At 37.5% G+C, this 21648-nt stretch overlaps 1 protein-coding gene across 2 annotated transcripts; it reads right to left on the reverse strand.

The window, feature by feature from the left end:
• Positions 1-537: 537 nt before the first annotated feature.
• LOC113038478 (SH2 domain-containing protein 4A) lies at positions 538-21010 on the reverse strand. Of its 2 annotated transcripts, none has more exons than XM_026195914.1 (10): positions 20924-21010; positions 17378-17475; positions 16041-16309; positions 14793-15115; positions 11390-11537; positions 10452-10557; positions 9272-9313; positions 9120-9161; positions 5932-6163; positions 538-1759 (listed from the first exon to the last, which is right to left on the reverse strand). In XM_026195914.1, exons 4-10 carry the CDS (start codon positions 14962-14964, stop codon positions 1533-1535), a joined length of 969 nt encoding a protein of 322 aa, XP_026051699.1. In that variant the 5' UTR covers positions 14965-15115; positions 16041-16309; positions 17378-17475; positions 20924-21010; the 3' UTR covers positions 538-1532. The 2 variants fall into 2 exon arrangements, with proteins under 2 accessions (XP_026051699.1, XP_026051698.1); XM_026195913.1 differs by having other exon boundaries at positions 16041-16362.
• Positions 21011-21648: the final 638 nt, after the last annotated feature.

A 21648-nucleotide genomic window follows, 5' to 3' on the forward strand; every position in this document is an offset into this window, starting at 1 on the left:
CCCCTCAAATTTTCAAATATAATCATTATATTTCAAGAGTTTTGTTTTGTATGGCAATGTGGAAAAACGGCTTAAAAAAAGGTCTTAAAACGAACACTTTAAAACTACAGGCAGAAGCATTTGGCAGCCAGCAGAGTGAATGAAAGCTCAAATAGAAAGTCCAAGTGCACGTTTTAGTGATTACAATACAGTAGTGTTATGTATGTGTGTGTCTTAAAAATTATTATAAACATGAAGTGTTATTGTGTACTTTTATCTGACTTGATACCCTCACTTATTTTTACAACTCTCTCTCTCTGTTTTATTGTGATCAACAAGCAGGGGGCATCCAAGAGAAGGGCTCACTCTACAGCCAGACTACCAAAACCATTTTATATTCTGATTAGATGTGCAGTGAAGAGGATATGAAATGTTTTTGGCAGCATGACTTGACCTCAGATGACTCCAGTGAATGCTTGTCATGAGCACATGTTGAACATAAACACAGCCTGAAGCTCGTCAAGCCACTGAGGATCAAATTGTAACCAGAAGCTGAAGGAGGTTTGATCATTTTATTACAGAGGCAATATCCCACACTTATCCTGAATGTGTGGACAGGACATTCAAGCCTTATACAGAGTAATTATATAAACTCTTCCAGATCACAACACGTAAAAAAAAACAGAATTAAGTGCAAGCAAATGTGACCGTGAGAAAACAAAACACACGAAAGTGACTGTTGCCCTACTGACCGGATTACCAAAAATGGAAAATCGGAATACAATAAGACCATCAACCTCAAAGTAAAGGTATGGCTATAAAGAACACCAGCACTATACATACAGACCAACATATCAGCGATTTGGCACAGCAGGTCATTCCATGTAGTGCCAGTTCAGTGAATTTTCAGATATTTTTAGTGAAGAGTAAATACTGTGTAAAATGTTTTGTGCATTTCAATCCAGCCAATTTCTATACATCTTAATTGGTATATAGAAATTGCAATTGACAGTAAATATGGGCATAATATTGGCTACCTTGCCCTCTAGATATTGCAACAAAAAAAAAAAAAAAAAAAAAACATTTTGATCACTAATACCTTGATACATGCTCCAGCCTTTATGATGCAAGGAAGCAAAATACATAAAACAGACTAATGGGATGTCTAACTTTGGTTTTGTTTGGAGTTTACTTTTACTCTTAGAAATAGCGATTAAGATTTCATGTGACCCTTTATGACAGAAATGCACTTGTAAAGACGCATCTAAGTGCAGTTTATTGATACAGCCAGGTCAACAGTACTGCCGAAAGTTTAGACAATGTAGCAATATGACTGAAGTTTCATTCCTGCTGAACAGTTTTACAAACCACTCATACCATGTAAAATACAAAAATAAAGAAAAACATTAATATAAAAAAAAAAATTTAAAAAAAAAGACGTCACTTTGGTAACAAAACATTCAAGTTCCTGAGAGAGGCCAAGCACCCACACCCATTGAATGTAGCCACTGAAGAAGACCCTTGGCTTGCGTCCGTTTGGATTGGTCCCTTGTTTACCTGAGAGAGGGTGAGGGGCGGAGCCTTAAGTGGGTAGGCTTTTCCGGGATTGGAGGTTTGTTGCCACAGGGTGGCATTTGGGAGGGTGGAGACTCACTGGACACACTGAAGGTTTTCATGAGCTGAGCAACCCGTCCTCGTCCCAAACAGCTCTCCTCAACTACCTCAGACCCCACATCCACCGAAAACGCCCGTTTAGAGGCCGCGACCACTCGGAAATCACCTGCAAATGGAGAGAGAGAGAGTGCGATGAGACAAGGACTTATGACCTTCAAGGTCTGTTTTTAAAAGGTGACAACTTCAAAACATTCTCGAATTTTCTTCTGCCCTTTTTCCCCTCACTAAATTTTTCGCTTTTCTCTTTGCACTCTCTTCTATCCTTTTTTCCCCCCGTCCCTTCTCAGTGTCTCTGGCTCTTTTTTCCTGGGCTGCAGCCTGCCAGACCGGAGGTCGTCGGCGCAGGAAGTAGAGCAGGGACGCAGCTGGGTGTAGTTGGTGTGTGTGTTTGTGTACACGGTTATGGGTGCGTAAGAGTGTGCGTATGTGTGTGGTTATACTGAGTGTGTGTGTAATTGAGAGATGGAGGGATGGAAGATGAGGAGAGGAGGGCCGCAGGGATGGCGGCAGAGAGCAGACAGACGCTGCTCAGACACCAGAAGGCTTGAGGAGCTGCTTATTTTTAGCCACGTCCCCAGGGGACACAGATGTGTGAGTGCGTTCGCTCTTTCGCTCGCTCACAAACACATATACCCCCTTCTTCTTTACACACACAAACTATGACACACATTTTACCCCCTCGCAAACTATTTCTCCTCAAAACACACCCTCACAAACCCTGGTCAAAGACACAAACACATGTGGCCGTGTCAGTGGAAATGTCCCAGTACTGAATCACAAAACATTACCCCTTAAAGCAGACACTAACTGAATCATGTCTCGTTTTAAGACCTTGGTTTTCTCTCTCTCTCTCTCTCTCTCTCTCTCTCTCTCGCTCTCATTAAAACTATTACATGGGTAAATAGCATGAAAATAAGCATTTGACAAAATAGTGTAAAAAATAATGAAGATATACAACAAATATTTATATTGTTACATTTAAAAAATTATTTTAAAAGTACTAAGAGAAAATGTCTTAATTCAGCAATCTCAAAAAGGGTACTAAAATAATTAATGAAAATAAATAGTAAAATAAATAAAAATAACAAATATTCAAATAGGTTAAAAAAAAGTTCCTTAATGTCTTCAAAATTATTATTTATAATTGTTTAATTATAATAACACCTACATACATACACACATATATACATATATACACATATTATATACACATATATACAGGACCATTACGATTTCTTTTAACATTATTATGCATGTTTCGATAACAACAACAATAATAATATTAATAACAATAATAATAATAATAATAGTAGTAGTATAACATATGCAAATAAATTATTGATGGTCCAGAAAATTATCCAAAAATAATAATATTATATATATATATATATATATATACACACACACACACAAAATTAGTTTTTCTTTTGGGGGTGAAATATGACACGCATGTGTTTGATGCATTTCATGACATACACTTAAGTCACATGCTTCTCAAGTCCTGCCCCATCTTCTTGCTGCCCCCCTCGCTCTCCCACCCTCCCCGTGGCCCCTGACCTGTGGTTCCTGTGTTAATGTCCTCTCGCCGCACTGCGTGGGCCTGCCACTGATTGTCTCGCTGTGTTATGTGGTCGCCACGGAAACCCTGGATAGGCTCCAGCGACTGAGGCGGACACACATGCGTGCGCAGCACACACACACACACACACACAGAGTCACACTCATGATCTAAAGCTGTTTGTTCCACCGCATTTTCCACGCCCCACTAGTAGTCCGTTCCGTGTCCTACAAACACACGCATGTGTGTGTTTGTATGCCTGTCCGTGACGGTCCACACACACACACACACACACACACACACACACACACACACACACACACGCACTCCCCGCTGTTAGCTGACACCAGTGTAATCACTATGCTCTCTCCCTTGTCGCTCGGTGGCGATTGCTGTTTTCCATCCTTCCATAACCTCTTCCAACCCGAGATGCTTTCACAGAGCTGTCACATCAAAAAGAAAAAAAGAAACCTGAAACCAAACTCTGTCCAGGCCGGACAGAACTGCCCCCGCTGGCCTCCCCGTGCAATCACTTGTGACAAAGCCTGTAAGCACCTGATCGCAACGAAAACCACTCTCTGTTTGCCCTGTCAATAACTGCGTGCACGTCTGTGAAAGCGAGAACGCATTCAACGGGACGTTTCCAATTTCACAGTCATCTCATGCAGACAGAGCAGATGAGCTGCTAAAAAGCACGCTATCTCTTTAAATGCCCCCACCTCTGAGAACGAGAGGGGTGGGGGGTTAGAAGTGGGGCAGAGGGCAGAATTCCGGAGCGGCACGTCTGTGCGCTGAGCCAGGCCGCGGGGGTGTCACGGCTGCTAGGGGGAGGTGGGGAGGGGGGCCGAGTGGAGGCTGGGGGCCCTGTCACTTATCAGCTCCGGCCGAGCGTCGCCCAGGGCCAGAGTCGGGAAGCAGCGCTGGAATGTGTGTCCTTCCCTCTGAAGGTGAAGAGAAGGGACGCGCGCACACACACACACACACACACACGTGCGTGCATGCAGAGACGAAGCGAGCAGCTGTGGGAAGCTGTTGCTTTTACACACATGCCAGGATGAACATACACACTATTCGCACACATTCCTGTGACTTACACGCTCTTGATCCAACTACAAAGTTAAACGCTCACACAGATGAATCATTCCCATGTAGTTATCAACACATTCTACAGAGTTTTATTTTTACAAGCACTTCATTACAACGTGTAGCATAGATGATCTCTAGATCAAAAAGTGCTCGTTTAACCTCACCTGGCCTGTTTAATGTGAGGGCTTTGAGAGAGTGTGTGCATTTCATGTGTGTGTCCAGCAGGGGGCGTCGACAGAAACGGCAGAAGTGTAATTCCTAATAATACACACTGGAGGGCGTAATTTGAGCTTTTTGAGTGAGTCATAACATCTGTTGAGGTGATTCACACCACCAGGATAGGGTTTAGAACAAATGGTCATCAAAACACCTCCCTGGAGATGATCAAGATATCATTTTTGAAACGAACTAGAATAGATAGATATCAAACAAATGAGCTGCCAAAGAAAATCAGCCATAATATTTCTAAGAGATTTGTTTCTGCCTTTAAACATCTGTATTCCTGTTGTTGCGTCCAGTAACGCACCTTAAAAAAAAAAACCTTTCCTATATTCCGAAATTACATTTTTATGTGTTAAAGGGAGATCTTGTGAAAGCTGACAAGAAATGTCGGACTCCTGTTTAGCCCCAAAATAAGAAAAAAAAGCAATTTATACGAAAATAAATTTCCTAGAATGAAAATAAACCTTTATGATTAAGCAAATAAAATCCCTCCATTTCTGATTATTGTAACGCATCATCCTGACATTTCACTTGCACTGTTATTTTCCCATGATTCTCATTTCCTGTACTGTAAGGAAATGAAGACTGCATTACAACATAAGAGTTATACTATTACAAAAGTTTTTATGAGGCTATAGCACAATAATACTCTACAATTTATCAAAAGTACATTTTATTTTGCATAAAAATAAGACCAAGTATGAAAATAAACCTTTAGAAGCACAATCAATTCCTTTTAATTCTGATTACTGCAATGAATCCTGAGATTTCACAAATACTATTCTTATTTTCATAAGACTTATTTTTATCAAAACGCATAATTAAAGGCTGTATAGCACATTAATATTCTTCTCATACTATATTTTTTTATGTTTTCATATTACATTAATGAAAATATAAATCTTGTTTTGCATTATGGTAATGACAAAGTATGCTTTATTGTCATCAAAACATCTTAATGGTCCTACAATAAGTTTTATATTCTTTTAGCAAAATATAATGGATTCACTGTGGTTTTATTTTGGGGTGAAATTTGACCTTGCCATTTTTTCTTTTTGAGTGGTTCTGATGATAATCACTTAAATGCAATAACAGATTTGTATGGTCACTTATAAACCTCTCTCACAAAGTGCATTAAAATGAAATCAAATATCTTACTGTAAAAGTCATGGAAACCAGCATAACCGTGCATGTGACGCCAGTGTCAAAAAACCATTCATGCTCAGGTTAGCAAAAGAAACATCAGCACAAATTTTCCCTGACTAAGGTAACCTTTTTGATACATTATCAAAACACACACACACATATACATACATACATACACATACATATATATATATACACACACACACACACACACACACACACACACACAGGGAGACTGGAAGGATTCATAAACAGCAGACTCTCACCTCTGTTGATCTGAGGTTTGGGGGTGTCTTGGGGACGGAGTCTGGAGGTGTCAGGCAGCTGATTGGTCGTCCTGTCCTCCGTGTTTGTATAGCCAGGTCTGCTGAGAGCCGAGGGTGTCAGGAGACAAGATCCCGAGTGGGCCCGATAGCAAATTGAGGACAAGAGTGCCGAGTCATCCTCTGAGTGTCCTGACTCAGCCTCTTCTTTGGACTCCTGAGGCTGATGGGATACCTGTCGTAGAAACAAATAAACCATTTATAATAGTAGTACAAGTTGGACTGTATGTCCAGCTCCGGTTTTAAACCAAGCACTGTTACGGTCCTAAAACCTCCCATAGGGGAAAGGGAGGAGAAAAAAAACAACCCACAGACGATATTTTAATGCCTTGATTACTTCTTGTAGACTATACAAGATTAAATAGAGAGCAAATGGGAACTTTTAGCTAAAATCTCACACTTCTCAGATTTGTCTCCTGAGAAACTGACCACAGCTATTTCACGTCTCCTATAATGTTTAAAAAGATCTCGCAATGTTATTGATAGAAATTTGACTATCAAGTCAAATATAATTATTATTTCCCAGACCAAATTTCCAGGTGTATGATATTCACATCAAGTTAACAAGAATCGCATCGGTCTCATCAGTCCTAAGGAATTTTGGCAGGAACATCCAAGACAAAGCTGATAATCCAGTGAGTTTTTTCAGATCTCCTGGGCCCTAACAGTTTCAGCTCTGAACAATAACACTTTCTATTTTATGTTTTATTTAAAAAAATAAAATAGGCTAAATGAAAACACATTAGCCTAAATGAAAACCAAAATAAACAAATTTTTAAATAGTCCAAATAAGACTAAAAAAAATATTGTATCTTAAAAATAAAGCATCTTTAAAAAAATAGATAAATACAAATTAGTTTACAATAAAATACAGTAGCCTAAAAATTACCTAAAACAAATAATAGTTTAAATAAAAATATATATATAAAGTAGCCTAAATAACACCAAAATTTGTCTAAAAAATATAAAGCCTAAATAAATGGCCTAAAACAAAATAAGATACAGTAGTCCAAAAAAATAAAAAGACCCTAAAATAAAGCTTTAATTATATTTAACAATTATTTATATATAAACACACAAGCCTAAAACAACAAAGAATAAAATAGCTTCAAATAAAATGTAATAGCCCAAAAATGACCTTAAATTAAACAGCCTAAAATAAATGAAATGGTCTAAAATAAAATGGATCAACCAATAAAATAACCTAAAATAAATAGTAGCCTTATTAACGGTTTATAATAAACAAATAAAGCATTGCTGAAAAAAAAGATGCTTATGAATGAAATCTAAAACAAAATATAAAATAAAACTACATCTGGAGCTGCCAAAGATAAAATATTGCAAGCCTGGACTGTAAGACTGTGCACAGACAGTGTTTAATGTTTACACACACACACACGCACTGGAAGAGAAACGTGTGATGTGCAAGGACTTGCCCTGCCCAGGGGCTTGTGGATATTAAGGGATATATCTGTGATGGAAAGAGAGAGAATTGGAAAAAAAGAGGGAAAGAGAGGTCCCTGCCCAAACCCCAGGGGATATTCCCACAATCCCATCCATCTGTGACTGACAGGCGCGCCGTCTCGCCCGCTTTAATTCCCTGATCAACTTTATCAACCATCTGCTCTTGAAGAACTCCGGGACCCAAATCAGCCCCTGGGCTCTCTCAGGTCCTCCTGCAGAGCACACACAGCCTGCCTGTCCTCACGCTCTCTAACACACACAGGCCACACACAGAGCATTACTCCACACTCTCCTTCAGCATTTCAAACCAGCTACAATACGTTTTATATCTCTCAATCAATCAGGCTTACATATTTACATTATGGGTTTTATTCCTCCGAGTGTGGAAATGATACAAATATTGGGAGGGACACTAATTAGCCGGACATGTTCTGATTTGCTGCAGAGTGTATGTTGTGTTCAGCTGTTGTGGGGTCAAGAGTCTGAGACAGGTGTGATCGGAGTGACCGAGAGCGACAGCTGACGGTAAAAGGATCTCAAGATGAGAACACAAGGACAGCTGCTCTGACCTCCAGCCCCCCTCCACCCGGAGCAGAAGAGACCACCGACATTCCTCTGCACAGACACTATGTTTACACTGCAAGCAGATGAATTACAATGTGTTGGTGTCGGTGTAGACGAGACGGAGTCGAATATATGCTGACCCATTTAGATTTACAATATTAACAATTGGTTTAAAAAAAAAAAAAAAAAAAAAATTAAATATTACAAAATTACATTAATAGAATTTTAGATGATGATAACAATAATCTAAATTAAATGAGTATATTTAGGATTTCCTAATATAAGTGCATTAGTGCAGAATAATTATTTCTTACACATTTAAAATAAACATCCTAAAATTAAAATAGTCTTGGTATTTCCAGAAAAAAAAAAAAAGGCAGACAGAAAGGACAGAAAATTTGGTGTTAAATGGCAGTAAAGACAATGAACAGAGGTTGTTAGATGGTGGGACTTTCCAGCGGCCTGTGGAGTAAAAAAGATCTCTGTGGTCATATAGCATATCACATCAGCCCGACGGGGTTGTGATTGTGAAAAATGACTTGGAACTGACTTTCAATTTCCTGTACCAAAAACTTCTATACCTACTTCAATCCAAAAAAAAAAAAAATTTGATTTTGGTAACATTAGATTACACAAGTTTCATGCATTATAAATGTAACAATATGTGCACTATATTATCTGAAACGTCTAAGTGCAACCGAGTTATTTATTTTATGAAATACGTTAAGGTGGTAAAAACAATTCTACAATTTTAAATTGATAAATTCATATAAACAATAACAATGTAATGTATAATGCACAATAATTATAATTAATTGTAAGGTGATAAAAATAAGAGATAAAATAGAGATACTTCAGATGCAAAACCTCCAAGTCAGTCAAAGATTTTTTTTTCTTTTAAATTATTATTATTTTTAATCAGGCTCCTATGTTTAGGTTCAGTTATTTCACTTTAATGGCAATGAAAAGGTTCTTAGTCAGTTATTGGAACACCTTATTTTCAAAAAAGTCCAAAATTATTTTCATCACAGATATATCTATAAAGAAAGGTATGAAAACCGCTCTATTAAACTATACTTGTTCTAATACATCATGGTACTTACATTTCCTAAAGGTGCTGATGGCTTCTCTTCATTTACAGGCATCTGCAGAATATTATGAGAAGACATTTACAAAACATCCTGCACTAATTTTAAAATACTGTGACCAAACATTTCTCATTGAACATCATATCTACTGCAATACCAAAACACACCTGCGGAGGCGCCAGAGTCCTTAACTCTTTGTCATTGTTGTCCTGTGAAAACAAAAAGACTTCAGACTGAGAAAAACTCTTCCACACGCCTATAAATCCTTTTATTATAACAAAAGCGGATTGCAATAATCATATTATCCCATCTACTTTATAAACGAATACAAATCTGAAGGTGTTCAGATGTTTTTTGTGACTCTTGTGCGGCTCTACACTAATTGGCAACCATGAGCCACATGTGCCGATGTACAGGGACAGATGTTTGTGTTCAGCAAGTAGAGGATCATAGCGTGGTGATACTGGCCAGCACATCTCCTCCCAGGAGTGCGTTTGCTGCGCACGCTGTTGCCATGGAGACCCTATGGCTCACCCCCAACCCACCCATCTACCTTTGTGTAACAGGAAGAGAAGGTGGTGAGATCTCCACATACAGAGTGAAAACCTTGAGAGATTTCAGAGATCCTGACCAAGCTACAGCAAAACTTGCACGCATCAATTAAAAGATGACATCACAGCACTTGTGTCCCAGCCTAAAAGAAATTCTGTTGATCAAGTCCACTGATTTCTATGGCATTGTGACGGGTGGCCCCGCCCACTCTGCAATCTCATTGGTTTGAAATCCTGCTTTTCATAACGGTGCATTGGATATCAAGTCACATACGTTTTCATCACCTCAAACTGCTTCAGATTGCTTTTCACATGGTCGGAAAGTTGTCGCATCATTCCTGTTAAGGAAACGGTATTACCGCATAAGTTGGACTGTCTGTCTAAATTAATCGTACAGATGCCAACTGGCCAGACACAGACAAACATATTGATACATGAGCAGAGATGAAGCCATAAAGAGCTGCAATGAAAGAGTTGTTGTGCCTGATGGAGAGGTGGGTGGATGTGGGAGGGTTTTTTTGTTGTCGTTGAAAGGATGAAAAGGAATAATGGAGGAGAAGGGAATGAAAAAAGGAGGAAATGGGAAAGGAAGGCGCAAAAAGAGGGAGAGATGGAGGTTGTGATTTATTTGGCTGTTGAACGATGACTCTCCCTGTGGAGAAAGTCCGTCTCGCTGCCCCTCGGCGGTGTCCGAGATTAATGGCGGCAACAGGAAGGTCACCTACACACACAGCCGCGTGAATACACAGCGGCACCAATTTGAGAGTTGAGCAAATGTGGAAGTAAACAAACACACCTTAAAGTTGAGCTGAACTCCTGGATGTGCTTTAGGAGGAAGGTTTTCCCGCCCTGATCGTACAGGTTCTGCTGATGTTCGGTTTAGCAAGTTGCTGGACTGGTTGCTGAAATACATGACAAGACATGTGAAAACACAACACACAAATACGCCCTTCACAGTCAAACAAGGTTTCTTCATGACATAACTTATTTCAGGCATTCATTACAGATGTGCTCATTAGTTTTATTCTGACACGTTTACACACCCTTTGCACAGGAGAAATAAGTGAAATTAAGACATAAAAATGGTTAAATTACATGCATTTATTTACAATATCCGGTCAGGAAATTTTATTTATACATTATATATATATATATATACACACATATACACACACACACACACACACACTTTTTTTCAGGAGGGATGCATTAAATTAAAAGACATAAAATTAAAATGACAATAAAGATATAAAGTTGCAAAATATTTCAGTTATAATTAACACTGTTCTTTTCAACTTTCTATCCAAAGTATCCTGAAAAAAGAAAGGTTCCATAATAATAAATAAAAAGTAAATAATTGTTTCCCAAATCAGCATATTATAATTAACTCTGAAGGATCGTGTCACAATGATGACTGAAAATTAAGATTTGCTATCACAGGAATAAATTACATTTTAATTTACTATTTTATATAGTAAATATAAATTACTATTCTACTGATTATTGTACTTTTGATGAATAATTTTCCCCTCGGTGAGCATAAGAATACATTAATATCTTCTTAATCCCAAACATCTGCACAGTAGTGTAACTTGTATTTAAATTATACTGTATATTAGTAAACCCCTTTTAAAAAAAGAAATGCAATTTTAATGATACCAAACCTCATGTTATAGGGGGTTTATAGCATGAAATATGATTTATTTTTATTCAGGAGTAGCACAACATCCATACTGTGAATTATTAAGGACGCTGGCAGTTTTTCTCTCTCCAAACCCAGAATAGATGATCTTGGAGGATTTGAGCTCATCCATCTCTCCAAAGACAATGACCTGTACGTCTCCATCTCGTCCCAGCAGCCAGCTGACACTTTTGCTATTAGCTACAGAGAGAGAGAGAGAGAGAGAGAGAGAGAGAGAGAGAGAGAGAGAGAGAGAGAAATAATAAAATGCAGAGAGTCTTAGTGGTAAGCCTCCTTGAAACACAATGAGACTAGATTAATAATTATCATTTACCAATTTAAACATATCATACTTCAGAATTATTAGCATTGCATTACATTTCTTATGAATGCACTCAACCATAACAAGATTAAATATGTTAAAAGAAAATATTGAAAAACATTTGAAGGCTGCTTATTGGATCAATAAAGCTAAATGTTATTTCCTCACTTCGCATTCCTTTAAGAGAAGCTAATTAACTACTTGCTAAGACTTTCCTTAAAATGGTGCAACCAAATAGAGAGTTATACAACATGAGATACAAATCTGAAAAATAAAGAAAAGGTGACTCGTTCTGTGTAAGAGAGGGAGGAAAATGAAAACCCTCCCATGATGAACTGGTTCTTCTTGCAGGCCTTGTGGCAAAACAAGAAGATTCCAGTTGAAAAGCCTGACTAACACACTCGTGATCCCAGTCAAGACGAATCAAAATAATACAATAAAATGAGGCTCATCCACTGAATGCTTAAAATAAATAAAATGTATTAAAAAAAGAAAGTGCTGATTGGGACCAGCTCATTTAAGCCATAGAAAATATGGCCTTGGAATCTTCTAAGAGGTGATGACATCACAACAGTAACTTCTAATAGAGAAAAAGTCTATGCTGCTGAAACTTTATTTACTTAAAACCTGATACTTAACATGTTTTACTAGTCCTGGTCTCTCCTTTAACATACACTATCGTTTAGTTTGGGGTCGTTAAGATTTGTTAAATGTTTCTGAAAAAAAAAAAGTTTCTTATGCTCACCGAAGTGACTTAAAAAAACTAAAAAAAAAAAACTGTAAAAGTGAAATTTATTATTACAACCTTAAACCGTTTTCTATTTCGATATATTTTAAAAAGCAATTTATCATTTGATGCAAAACTGAATATTCAGCAGCCATTACTCCAGTCTTTAGTAACACATCAGACACTTCAGGATTATATGCTGATTTGCTGCTCAAGAATGATATTGGTAAATGTATTATGATTAATGTTGAAAGCAGTTGTGCTGCTTAATATTTTTTGTGGATTATGTTCAGAACTGATACAAAACTCAGCAAATTATGTCTTTACTTTCCTTGTTAAAAGTATGTAAATAAGAAGTGTAATATGCAAGACGTAAAAAAAAAAAACCCGAAAACAACCACATCATCTATTCAAAACTGTGTATAATTGAATCTCCAATCCCATCATTCTCCCTTTTTCTTCCTCCTCCTCAGTGTTTTGAGCGCCTGCGTTTCCTGTATACTTCCTGCTTAGTTGGCAGTTTTCTGTATGAGGGAATGGAACTTGGCCTGGCTGACATTTCCTTTCTTGCTCTAGAAACTGGGTCAGTAACAGAAGCGTGTGTTTCCTGCTCATTCAGTGCGAGGGGCAGAATGTCTCCAGAGACTCCCTTTATTGTGTTATTTTATTATGGTATTGCACTTTTGTGTGACAGAACCTTGAATGACTTTTTGAAATTGTATCCCCTTTGCCCACCATGGTCAACAGGACAGGGTTGCAAAGCAGCAGTCAAGATGTTGTATCAGTATATCTTTGGGAGATCATTGACCTGCAAGGACAGCTGCTGTTGTCTCAAGGAGATACTGTTCTCCTCTGAGGTCTGAAACTCAGGGACCTGATAATAACTGCTTTGTTACTGAGCAAAGATGACTTCCTCCTGGAGTTGCGCATGTAAGCCTAAATTATTGCATTGAACTTCCTTATAAACCCAAAGGGAATGCCTATACAGTGGCCCAAACAGGTTTCTGGGGACTTAAAACTTTCATTGCATTGTAATATTTTACTTCATTGACTAATCTAGTTTAAGATAATCCACCCAAGTTCTGGCTCTTCCAGTAACAAAGCCGATATGCCAGATTCCATAAACCATCTGTACGTCTAACCAGTTTAAACGGGTGTAACTTTGACTAAGCAACGTAAAGTTTCATTTTTCATTCTTTTGTTTGCTTTTTCGCAGCTCTCGGTCCCTTCTGCTGTTTTACAGATACCCTCTATCTCTCAGATGCATTCCCGTCATATCTCAGTGGTTTACTCCTCCCTCTTACTTAGCTGTCCTCCTCACGGAAGTCTCATATCTGTCATGTCCGTGAACTTCAGTGTTAAAAAGTTGTGAAATTAAGGGGAAAGACCCTAATGTTGTAAGTAGTTCTTGTTTACGGTGTTTCAGTGTCACACTTAACTAATATGACATTCTGTTAACGTTGGTCATGACAATGGTCTACTGACGCCTGGACACCTCCTTCTTAGTCAAAAGTCTGTAAGCTTGTCTGGTCTTGTGTCTTGTCAGTGACACAGATGTTCCCAGCGGCAGCTTCAATCACAGTAGCACTCAAATCTAATTGCTCTTGTGTTTCAGAGCACTTTCTGGGTCCACCTCTGTGAACCTATTCTGACATCACAAGAGGTTTTTCAGTGAGGTCTACAGTAGTGGTAAACCGGCTGCTTTCAGCTCAGCTATCCGGTCCTGGCTGAGTCATGTGCCACATAACGATTCGGACTATATTGAGTCATTTAAAGCCAGCCATAAAAAGCCAGAGTGATTTTCTGTGGCTTACAGATGTGGGAATGGTAAACTCACTGATGAAAGATTAGCATTAGCATTTCAAATGTCCCACATTCAAACCTCAAGATGTTGTAGATCTTTAATCTAGACAGATCCTGATGAGTTGCATTATGACCATGTTGCAAAAAACCTAACTTCACATTTAAAAAGTCCTTTTAAAATGGGTCTAAACGGATGATTTGTTTAAATTTTGTTTTTTAACTTTATAAGGTGTTTGAATGATCTACCCATACCCATTTTTTTTTTTTTTATGTGGAACAAAATGTCAATGCTGTTTTTACCCATAAAATAAAAAAATACATGTAAAAAAAAAAAAGGACAGAAAAAGGGAATATTACTAATGTTATTTATATTATTCAAATTATTAATTCACTACAATTGTAATTTAAAATACAACTAAAAAACAATTATAACTAATAATAATAATAATAATGATAAATTAAGAAAATGGTCTCATCCGGGAGTAAATATACAGAGGAAATATTTTATCACTGTTTAAACTAAGTTTAAATTGAATACATAAAGTTAAAATGTATTCTACTGTATTAAAATATTTAAATGGTGTGATATAAACCCAGTGCCCACCTGTTTTTGGTTTGGGTTTGAGCGGTTCCCTCTCCAGTTTCTCCTCTCGCTCCTTCCAGCGGCGCACCTGCTCCTCGCGCATCTTCAGGAAGAGCGTCTTCTTCTGCTCGTCGTTCAGAGCGTCCAGCACATCAGGGTCGATGTACATATCGTTCAAGATCTGCTGCAGCATGGCCGTGTGTGTGGTTCACCCGATTATATCCTGAGATTCAGCAACAGTCCTTCAGAACCAGGATGATGATGGTAAAGACGATGAAGCCCAGCTCGGTCCGTTCACCACACACAAGCTCTCATCACTAATTAGCAGCCATAAACTGGACACGCTGGCAGAAGAAATAACAGATTACAACATCTGGAAGCAATCTGATCTCTTTAATGGTTTGTTTGCCCTTTCTCTTCCTGTGCAGCTTCAGACATTGTGTGTGTCATGTGAAATGAGAAGTCAATGACCATTTATTTACAAAAATAAGATTTTCTTAGGGTTGTCGTATGGACTAAAAAACCAGTCATAAGGGTGAATTTTTGTATCTATCTATCTATCTATCTATCTATCTATCTATATATATATATATATATATATATATATATATATATATATATATATATATACACACACACACACACATAAAAAGTAACACTGAGAACTTGCTAAAAAGTTTAGACAAAGAATATTTTAAATGCTTCAGTATAACTACATTATAAAATGCTATTCTTTATAATACCACACTTTTTTATAAACAGGTTTTTTTACACATCAACATTTGCAGCAGGCTTTGTGTTTTAGTAAGGGGATAATCATATTTGGGGGTCAAAAAGTTAAGAAACCTCTGCTAAAGAGCTTATTTTTACTCAAACACATGGTCTCCCAGCTCTTTTTGGGCCTGACTGAGGGGATTCCTCAGGAACCAGGCTCGCTTCTGTCATCAGCAGATCCCCCTCCTTTCACAAAACACTTCTGCTCTATTTTAAAATTCTTATTTTGGCCACAACGGAGCTTGCATGCTGTGACCTCTTTAGGAGAAATGGCGGGCGTCCACAACTAAAAAAGCCTGAGATCACATCATCCTCAAAAAAGTACCGCAACAGCAACAACTGACGGAGACAAAAAAAAAACAAACACAAAAAAAGTGGATGTCCGCCTGTCTGCCTACACATTTAACAAATTGCAGTTAACATCTAGATATGGTAGCAAACAGAAAGTAAGTTGGAAAGAAGATAAACAGCCTTTGTGAAGGAAAATCTACTTACAGCTGTGTGCGGACGCTCCACGGCAGACTTTTAAGAGTGAGAGTGAGTGCTGTGTCCTTCTTGCCTTTGTGTATGACTTAGCTGGTGACATCACAACATTCCATAGCCTCTCGCTCTCTCTCTCTTCTTTTGCTCTGTCTAACAAACGTATATAACACACTATCCCTTGCCTTCACACAAACACAGACTTCCTTTCTGTTCTTCTAACTCTCTCGGGCTGGAGGGAGACTCAGGAAGCAGACCTCAGCTGTTGGCACTGCGGCAGCATCCTGTTTAACAGAGACAGAAGCAGGGAGAGTTTGGGAGAGAGGAGGAGGGGCGGCTGAAGGAGAAGGAGAAAATGACACAGAACTTCATCACTCAAGCAAAGGAATTTACCGAAACACACTTAAGAGGAAGAGTCGATCTTGACATTACTCAGCGCAATTTCAGTGCCAAAAATAAAACACAACTGCAAGTTATGTGGCAAGTAATAAGGCACTTCCCCTCAAACCGGGATTCTCCCGATGATTCCATATAACATTAGCAAAACTCCCCTTTGTCATTTTCTTATAAATCTTTGTTTACAGTAAATACAGGAAGTACACCGATTTAAAAGCTAAAACACTTTGTTAAAACACCCTTCAAGTTTACATATACTTAAAAAAAGACACCAACGACAGTTTTCAAACACGCATTGCTTTAATATAATCTCACACCAGAGGGCGCACAAGTGCAAAAAACGGTCTTTTTTTTTTTTACTCAGAAATCGTTTTAGTGTTTCTAAGGAGTGCAGAGATACTCTAGGTTAATTAATAAATAAGTGATTATTTGTTTTGACCGCACAGATTTCCAGTCATATTTGACCTGCACCCAGACACTCTGGAATCCAGCCTCACTTGGTTTTAATCGTGTTCTTCTCCTTCAGTTCTTATTGGATACATTGCAGAAGATGGTTTTTAATTTGCATATGCGTACTGAAATCAAACGAGTTGTATTCTTGCGGAGAATCTGTATATGGAAAGGTCGGCTGCATTTGCTTCGTTTACGGTTTAAATACAGAAGTTTAATCAACAGCGCCATCTACTGGTTTTCGAAAACCAGTCTGTTATGAATGGACCTGAAAACGTTGATTTAAAAGGGATCGTTCACTAAAAAAAGAATATATATATATTTTTTAATCAATTTACTTGCCCTCATATTGTTCTAAACTTCTATGACTTAGCCTACGTCTATGGAACAGAAGTTGAAATTCTAAAGAATCGTTACACAGCACTTTTTAAAATAAGAACATGTGTCAATCTAAATAAGTCATTCAAAGCATTTGCTTAACACCACAAAAAATATTTTCTACTTACATTTTCCCACTACTGAAGTGCATAGTTTAACTAGCAATCATATTCAGATCCAAGAACACCTTGATGTGCCGCATCAACACTTGCTCTCTCTCTCTAATCTGAATATATGGGATGGAGAATAACATTAAAGATGCAACATTCAGGAAACAAACAAACAATATATATATATATATATATATATATATATATATATATATATATATATATATATATATATATATATATATATATATATATATATATATATATATAGGGATAGTCCACCATCACACATTAAAATTCTATCACCAAAAAGATGCTGATCCCCATTCACTTCCACAGTTGTTACCATTACGTCATTAGTGATTGCTGTTTCCCAATGTTCTCTGAAATGGTCCCAATCTTTAATAACATTCCATAACTACCACACAGCGTAGACAAACGTTTTGGCCTTTTATTTTCAAGCTCAATCCCATGTCCTTTTGCTCTCAGCAATGGTCAAGCCACAGAATCAGATCAATTCTTTCATGTTAAATGGAAACAAAGTGATCGGAAACTTGAAATCCATTAGTAAAAAGACTAAGACATTTTCATGAGCAAATTACTCATATCAGAAGAATAACTAAATTAATATTAGATAGCTACTAAAACATACTAACTATGGGTCGTTTTATGCATGCCTGGTTATTTCTTTACAGATATAATGAAATAAATAACATTTTTGAATAATGTTTGGATAACTTTTGGTCAAATTATAGCCTATTATAAACAACAATTCAGCCACGAGATGGCGCACCTCTCAACAGAGCAGATGAACAAAACTGAAGGACCGTCAAAGTGACTTTATTAGATGCCTAAAGACATTCAAGCAGTGCATTCAAACATTCATCCCATCCAGCTTGGCAACTAGTTCAGACTTGAGACACTAAAGACTTGAACCACAGACCGATCTGCTATGTCACATAAGTACAGATGTTCAGAAAGGAGACACAAAGCTGTAGATTTTTCAAAGAGTTACATATAGGGCTACGGTTTACAGTAGTTTCACAGAATTGGTATAGGCGATATAGGCCTACAACAAATGTAACGGACTGAACAGAGACTACAGCTTGGTTCAATACGGATGAGCAACTGACTGATAACTGAACCAAACTAAAGCAGACAAGGTTTGTGCTCAGGACAGATAACCCAAAACTGGCTTCTTGATGAAAGCCCCACACCCACCAACACTTTAACACAGAAAAAGGTAATTACTGAGGCGCTTAGACTAGCGCTAAACATCTGGACACTTTGGAATGAATGAAAACAACAGTAAAAAGAGACAGAACATCATCCATACTACTATAGTATTTATTCATATTATAAATTCTTATTTTTACATTTTCAGATTTTACATTTTAGTAATTCTGTGGTGATTTTTCTTTATATTTGATTTTTTTTTTCATTTAGCTTTATTTCAGTTGTAGTTTTAATATTTTAGCTTCATGTTTCCAGTGCAACATTTTTAATTTTGTAATAAAAAAAAATATATTGAAAGGTTAAGCTTGTCTACTGCTTAGATTTTATTAATTTCAATTGCTCAAAATGCTTTAGTTATAAATGACAACACATCTATTCTAGGCCGACAGTTCTTATCAGATGTCTTTGCAACATCTTCTAAAGTGTCTCATTCAGTTGTGTCTCTTACTGAGGTTTTATTTTCTTGCTTTAACTGGATACTTCTGAGCCTACAGCCGTGGCCAAAAGCTTTGGAAGTGACATCAATTTTGTGTTTTGCAAAGTCTGCTGCTTCAGTATTTGTAGATTATTTCCCCACATGATTCTATGGTATACTGAAAAACAGAGATAAGAATAATAAGAAATAATAATTAAGTAATTAAATAATAGTTTTAAAGGCTTTATCCAATCTTGCCTTATATTTCTCAGAGTTGATCACAATTTCTGGGCTTCTGCTAATTAACTCACCTTTTAACGACTGACCACGGGTTTTCTATGGGATTGAGATCCAGGCCACGGATCCAAAATTTCATTTTATGATCTTGGAGCCACTTCTGTATCACTCTTCCTTCATGACATGTGGCTCCATCATGCTGGAAAGTGCACGGATCAGCAAATTGCTCATGGATCATTGGAAGAAGTTGCTCTTGCATAACGTTTTGATTCTTTATCCATGGCAGTGTTTTTTGGCAGAATTATGAGAGCGCCCACTCCCTTGGTTGAAAAGTAACCACACACATGGATGGTCTCAGGATGCTTCACTGCTGCTGACACAACACACAGCGTTCACCTTTTCTTCTTCAAACAATCGATTTCCCAGATGTCAAAAACAGTTGGAAGGGAGATTCATCAGAGAAAATAACTGCACCAGTCTTCTGTTGTCCAATCCTTGCAGAATTTCAGTCTGTCCTTGACACTGTTCTTGGAGAGAAGTTGCTTCTTTGCTGCCCTTCTTGACACCAGGCCGTTGTCCAAAAGTCTTGACTTCACTGTGTGTGATGATGCTCTCACATCAACCTGCTCTCATTCCTGAGCAAGCTCTGCACTGCTGGAGACATGATTCTGTAGCTGACCCCTCAGGAGGAGATGGTCCTGGTGCTTGCTGGACACTCCGGGACATCCTGAAAACTTCTACACTGTAGTCGAATCTCTCTCCTTGGAGTTCTTGATGATCTGGTAAATGGTTCTTTCAGGTGCATTATTCTTTGCGCGATGATGACTGCACGTGTTTTTTGGAGATTACTATTGCTAACAAGAACACAATGATTGAAAGCGCTTCTTCCCTCCTTTTATAGCAATCAGTCTGCTCTTACAATCTTATTATAAGTGAGTTACCTGACTAGTGCTCCTTCACACCTTTACATGTGCTGCTGCTGATATGATAAGTCATAAATTTGTGTCAGGGTCAAAATACAGTGACACTTGTTTTTCTGTGTCTGTGTGTAGGACATTTTTTGGCCAATAAAGCTTTTAGAATTTTCTTTTCTAAATGCATGTGATCACTCTACACAATAATCTAAAAACAAAAAACTAAAATGTGTCACCTCCAAAACTTTTGGCCATGACTATATGCCTCTTTACATTCACCATAAAAGTTTAATTGATCTGCATTCGCGGTAACCATCAAAAGATGGCGCCAATTAGTTACTCAAACACGACTATGACAAAATGTTGCTGTTGTATAGCTACATCAACACAAGCTTTGATGACAACCCATACCTTCAACTTCACAGTGGTCTATGCAGCGTTAAAAACAAAACGTTCACGTTTAAAATGAACTACACAACGGTACAATTCGACATTCTGACTAATATTTGAATATTACATTAGCTAAAATGTATATTTCATGGGAGTTATACAACAATCGATATCGATCTAGTAAACTAAAACAATTTCGAATTTCCATGTGCAATACAACAAATGTTTAACTTAAAAGACATCTTAGGTTATGCCTTATAAATAAAATATTTGACAGCATAGTTTAACTGAAACTTTTAGCGATTAATCGCGCGACACTTTCGACCTTTTTCAAATAATTGTTCAGTCCTAGAAATATGGTTCAAACATTACCTGATACCTTGGACATTCCCATTCATCTCAGCTTCGTGCAGGATCACACAAATCACGCGACCTAAACGCCGAGTTCTGAGGCCCGGTTTTTTTAACCAATCACCTGAATCCAAATGCCACATGACCAATGAATCTTTCGCCCTGAAGACATCGCTACAACGCTGATTGGCTGTCTGATGGCATCACAACAGCGCGCAAACCCCCAAGGTTAGCTAAAATTGCAAAGCGAGGAATAAACTAATTAACTGCGTCACATCATACGTCTAAGATAGTCTTAATTTCTTCAGAAAGTTTAAACATTGGTCTGGGAGTTCGCAATATTTGGAGTTTGCTGTTTAATAAGAGAAGTTAAAGACAACTTTGCTTCAGGTAAGTTTTATTTTGCAGCATTATGTTACATTTTGTTATCTTTCAGTGGTGTTTTGTCTTAGAGCAAAAACAAAGTATTAGAATGATAAATAATTAACTAAAGAGGGGCTAAACAGGGTACAACATTTAAAAAATAAAACCTTGTATTCGGACTAATGAAACTAGATTTATGTATCATAAATGAACTAAGCTAAGCTTTGATACAACCTCTCAACGTTTCTCTCTCTTTTTTTTTTTTTTTTTTACAAAATGTGCTTTATAGCTTGGTTTGTGTAATATAATTGCAACTTTATGTTTAACAGCATTCAAGATGTTTTTAAAATCTCAAAGCACATTCTCATGTTAGCATACATATT

Source organism: Carassius auratus, chromosome 21 (assembly GCF_003368295.1).
Source record: "Carassius auratus strain Wakin chromosome 21, ASM336829v1, whole genome shotgun sequence".
Taxonomy (NCBI): Eukaryota; Metazoa; Chordata; class Actinopteri; order Cypriniformes; family Cyprinidae; genus Carassius; species Carassius auratus.